The 5624-nt window shown below is 36.5% G+C and overlaps 1 protein-coding gene across 1 annotated transcript; it reads left to right on the forward strand.

Annotated features, from left to right (window-relative positions):
• Window positions 1-570: 570 nt before the first annotated feature.
• On the forward strand, window positions 571-5006 carry LOC126719105 (transcription factor bHLH49). The gene is given in 9 exon segments (XM_050421695.1): window positions 571-2147; window positions 2149-2517; window positions 2622-2852; window positions 2942-3007; window positions 3113-3181; window positions 3562-3633; window positions 3726-3923; window positions 4196-4283; window positions 4376-5006. Coding segments are annotated over 9 exon segments (1686 nt in total). The 5' UTR covers window positions 571-1592; the 3' UTR covers window positions 4414-5006.
• The last annotated feature ends 618 nt before the right edge of the window (window positions 5007-5624 follow it).

A 5624-nucleotide genomic window follows, 5' to 3' on the forward strand; every position in this document is an offset into this window, starting at 1 on the left:
AGTTATGAAAACAGAAATATAAGTTATGAAAATTGATAAACCAAACACTCTCTTAGTACCTCCCCCTCACATAAATGCATAATACACACTGCATTACACAAAATACTTTCTTTATTAATGAGAAGCGAATATACTAGTATTTACTATTTAGCGTGTGAATATGAGTTAGATTTTGGCATTGGTTTCTTGACCAAACAAACCATATTAAAGATCTTAAGCTCTTCTCCCAAGGTGTATTAAAGGGCGATACAGTAAGATAAAGGAAAATCCCCGATGAGATAGTTGGCAATGTCAGTTGCTGGCTCAAACTGGTATAATTATTATCAAAATAAAGTTCAAAGATTAAAAGTAAACTAAAGTAATATACTAATAAATACATCAAATACTCTACAACAACAAACAATAGAAATGGTGAAGAAAGCGTTTATTATAATAAGCAAAAAAGCTTGGGAGAAGAGCTTGGGGAGGTGTGTTTTAATTAATATATTTACAGTAGCAGTGGCGGTGGTTAATCATCAAGAGCTCTCATTTTTATGTAAGCGTGGGTATAAATGCAGGACCTTTGCCATTACTCTTTTCTCTTTCAAAATACATACTACGCTACATTACACTACTCATCGCCTTAATTTCTCTTTGGACTGCCTCTTTCAGTCTTTATCTCAAGACTGCTTTTTTATTTTTATTTTTATTTTCTCTCTCTCTCTCTCTCTGTAGCGTGACAGTGTACAGCAGGGTTTCTGAGCCGAAAGGACAGGAAGGGGTTGAACAAACAAAAGCCCAAATTCAATAAAAGTTGGGAGTGAAAAGGTTGAATGGAGGGCAGAGTACCAAAAGTAGCTCAGAATCTCAAATGGGTATCTTTCTCTAGCCACTTTTTAGCTCTCTCCTCTCTCTCTCTCAGAGCTGGTCTGACTAGGGTTTGAATGGGTATTTACTATACTGAAATCAATGTTCTTTGTATAATTGACTGCTTCCATAGACCTTTTCTCAGCTCTCCTTTGAACTGTCTTTTTTAGTTTCTCTGTCTTGGTTGGGCTTCTTTCGAGTATTTTTGGTACTTCCAAGTTCAGTGATGGCTTTGGGAAATAGTAGCTTTTAAAGCTGTGGTTTCAGTGTTTGAGCTCAGTACTAGTTGATGTGGGTCTCTCTTGTTTACTTCTTCTAAGCTGCGTTCCGTGTAGTTAGTTTTACAGACCTACATGATATGGTCCTCTTTTGGTGGGAGTCATTGGGCTTATTCGGAAGATCTTACGGCCAATGTGATGGTTCCTATGTTGTTGTAACTTGTAAGTATCAATTACATGGTTGAATTGAAGCCTGTTAATTTGTGTGGTTGAACTTGTCTCGATTTGATTTGAATTTAGTTTTGTTCTGTTTATCCTCCCTTTTATTTAGGTCTTTGATCTTTGGGTGTTCGTATCTAGGATTGGGCAACCAGATTTTTGTTGAGGGTGGACAAAATTTTACGTATTTGTTTGATTTTCTGAGGATTGATTGCCGGTTGTTTGAGAATAGTTGTAAAGAGAAAAGTTACTTTATTTAGTATTTAGCACTCTGGCTGCTTTTGGTATTCTCTTTGTGAAGGTGATCAGATGGATATGGTGGGTGACAAGGATAAATTTGAGCTAGAAAATAGGAATGAGGAGGATCCTATGAATTTTGCTGCACCTAGTCCTAGTCCTAGTGTTGACTGGCGATTTGGTGGTTTGGTTCCCACCGGAAATCCAATGGCAGTTAGCAAAGGATCCACTTCAATGGTGGTGGAGTCATTCGGGCCAACCCTTTGGGACCAAAGCCAAACCGCCAATCCACAAAACTTGGGGGGATTATTTTCTGACATTAATAATGTCCAGAACAGTGCAAGCACTTCAGACACATTAGGAATTAGAAAAGGTACTCCTGCAGCTGTGGTCTCTTTACCAAGTATTGATAATAAAACATTTGACATGGGTTGGAATCCAACAAGTTCAATGTTGAACTTGAAAGGAGGAGGGGGAATTTTCTTACCTGGAAATGGAATGCTCCCACAGAGCTTATCTCAGTTCCCAGCAGATTCTGCCTTCATTGAGCGAGCTGCTAGGTTTTCATGCTTCAATGTCAATGGTGGGAATTTTAGTGATATGGTTAACCCTTTGGAATCTATGGGGGGGTACTAATTATTTTAGGGGTGGGGGAATGATGCAAGAGGTTTTTGGTGGCAATGGGCAGTCTCACTCTCAAAAGAATGAGGTGATGAATGTGGATGAGGCTTTCAAAGATGTGTCTATGTCTGTTGATGAGCATGAGCAGGAGCATGGGGCTACTGGAGGTGGAGGGAGCCCCCTAAAGAATGTTAGATCTCATGATGAAGCTAAACAAGGCATTGGTGTCGGTGGGTCTGGACCTGGTAATGATTCTGATGAAGCTGAGTTTAGCACTGCAGGTGGTCTAGACGAGCCATCTGTGTTGGAAGGTACTACAGGTGGGGAACGTTTTGCTGGGGGACTTGAATCAAAGAAAAGGAAAAGGAGTGAGCAGGTAAACCATGCTTCTCAATTTTCCTTATTTAGTCTGAAATGACTGCCTTCTTGTTGTTATTGTTTGGTTTTTTTCCTCACGGTCATATTAAAATCTTGTGCTAGGATACTGAATTGGATCTAGCCAAAGTAGATCCACAACAGCCTGGTGAATCTGCAAAGGATGACACTGAAATTCAACAGAACGGAGACCAAAAGCTAACTTCAACTACTAATAAGAGCTCTGGGAAACATGGTAAACAGGGTTCTCAAGCTTCAGATCCACCAAAAGAAGAATATATTCATGTCAGAGCTCGAAGGGGCCAGGCCACAAATAGCCATAGTCTTGCAGAAAGAGTAACATTGGATTAATTTTTTTCTCTTTTAAAAAAAGCCAAATATTTTGCGTTAGCACCTGGGTTAAAATTACACGATTCTGATTATAGGTAAGAAGAGAAAAGATCAGTGAAAGGATGAAGTTTCTTCAAGATCTTGTACCTGGTTGCAGCAAGGTTGGTTTGTTGAAATTAATAGTTTTGAGAACGTAATTATTTCAAATTCGCACCAGAATTGAGTCTATGCTCTTCAAATTATTAGAATTAGATTTGTATCTGCAGGTCACTGGTAAAGCGGTGATGCTGGACGAAATCATTAATTATGTACAATCACTGCAACGACAGGTTGAGGTATGGAAGTAGCAAAATTTTCCTTAGCTTGAGTTTATCCATTGTTATTGCCCTTTCCTGTGTCTTGAGTTTCTGTGCAGCATCAACTTTTAATTTCATCAGATGTTCTAAATTTCAAGTATAGATGCATGAGCTACCTAATATTGTGTGACTTGTCCATCCTGACACAGATCTTGAATGATTAAGCAAGCATTGCAGCCGCTTATATGGTCATTGCTATAAGATATCCCTTTTGAGTTGACAAAAATTGATGAACTATAGACTAATTTACCTATCTCATGCCTTTTAATTAAATTATTGCTTCACCTGTATATTAGAAACATGTTTGTTTCAATGATTTCATGGTTCTTATGGTTTAACACTAAGTAACTTTTTTGCAGTTTTTGTCAATGAAACTTGCTACTGTGAATCCACGGCTAGATTTTAATGTCGAAGGGCTCCTGGCAAAAGATGTAAATAACGTACCAAATATTTTGCTAAGATGCAAAATCATTACAAGTACCTTTTTATATTCCTAAACGTATTCTACAATTTATATATGCAGATCCTTCAGTCACGAGTGGGTCCATCTACGTTGGGATTTTCACCAGATATGCCCATGGCTTATCCTCAGCTGCATTCCTCTCAACAAGGACTCATTCGAGCAGGTCTTTCTGGCCTGGGAAGTTCATCTGATTTGCATCGAAGAACCATGAATTCCCAGTTGACACCCATGATGGGAGGTTTCAAGGAACCTACACGGGTATCTTTAATCCATAGCTAGAACTATAGTTTCTCACCACCAGCTTTGATTCTAAAATGGTTCTTATTTAGTTTGTATAAAAAAATTTCTTGTATTATATCTTACATGAAGGTAATGGTGGAACCCTAAGTTGGGCATCTTTATGTTATATTGAGATTCATTTGCAATCTCTCTAATTTCTTGACACGTATATAAATATGAACATTAAGTCTTCATGGCTCTCCATGTGTCACCAATGATTAACCTTTCTTTTGATGTATATGACTTTACAGCTACCCAATGTCTGGGAGGATGAGCTCCACAATGTTGTCCAGATGAGCTATGGAACCAGTGCTACCCCCAATAGCCAAGATGTAGATGGTATGATTAGCTGATTTTTGCACAAATGCTCTCCTATGTTATACACCCAAATGTTCCTGAGGATATTACTGAGTTCCCTTCTGTATGTGCAGGGTCTCTGCCACCTGGCCATATGAAAGTTGAACTTTGATAATTATTTTGGATTTTATGCCATAGTAGTATGCGTGGTATATGCTTGCAATGCAATCTTAAGGAAATAACAAAGCTCACAAGGTTCTCTTTCATTGATAAAGATTTATCATTGCCGTATTTACTACAAGCTCTGTGTTAAATGAGATGCTACTAGCCGGTGTAAAAGCTTATAGGGTCAGTCACATGACCCAAAAGAAGGGAATGTTTCTCTAACTTGGAGGATTCTCAGAAATATGGTGCGGCAACAGCAGTCACTATTGTTTCTTTTGTTCAAACATTACATATAATCCAGAAGTTAAAATGCTATATTCACAACAATGAGAGAGGATGTTTGTGAATCAAGAAGCACGGATTAAAGTTTGGACTCTACTAGTCTGCGTGTGAAATAGGCTGGGTGAATTTAACGAGAAGATTGGTAGGGAAACCATGGTGATGCTCTCTCAAGATGAGTTAGGAGCCTTTTGTTTAATCATAAGCTGACAAATGTAATATTATTCCTTTTCCATTATTCCATTCTTTCACTGGCTCTGGTAATATTGGAGTAAAAACACACCATTTCCGTGAATATTAAGTGAGTAAATTAAATTTAAAGCCTCGTCAAACTTATTTGGTGTGATGCAACTGAAATTGAACTTAAATCATAATTGAACTCGTGGGAGTTATACTTGATGAATTTCCACTTAATATAATGTATAATTTGTTTTTAAAAATTTGTTGAAGATAATTTGTTTTTCTTAAAATAATTTTTAATCTTTCTATCTCTACCAATATATCATTTTATTATTTTTGGTGTTGTGTTTCATTGATATTTTTCCTTCATGAGATATTCCATATTCTTTGAAATTATGTTAAAATTATGTTATATAGTGTGTTAAGTTTTTCTAATTTATTTATTTATTTTTTATCTAGAACTAAACTTTTTAAGTTTCAAATAAATTATTCAAATTTCTCATTCTCTTAAAGGAGTTATCATGATATTAAATCTCATAACAAAATTAATTTTAATATTACTCAAATAATTAATAAACACATTTAAATGCATATCAAATATTGTGTTTTAATATAAATTCAAATTCTCACTTCTTTTTTTATCAAAGATAGAATTTCTACTCTAGTTTTAATCTAAGTATGTATGTGTGTGAAAATTCTTCCTAGAAATTTGAATTTTGGTCCTTGCTCCTCACACTGCACAAGTACTTATACTTGTAG

The sequence above is a fragment of the Quercus robur genome, chromosome 3 (genome assembly GCF_932294415.1).
Source record: "Quercus robur chromosome 3, dhQueRobu3.1, whole genome shotgun sequence".
In the NCBI taxonomy this organism is placed as follows: Eukaryota; Viridiplantae; Streptophyta; class Magnoliopsida; order Fagales; family Fagaceae; genus Quercus; species Quercus robur.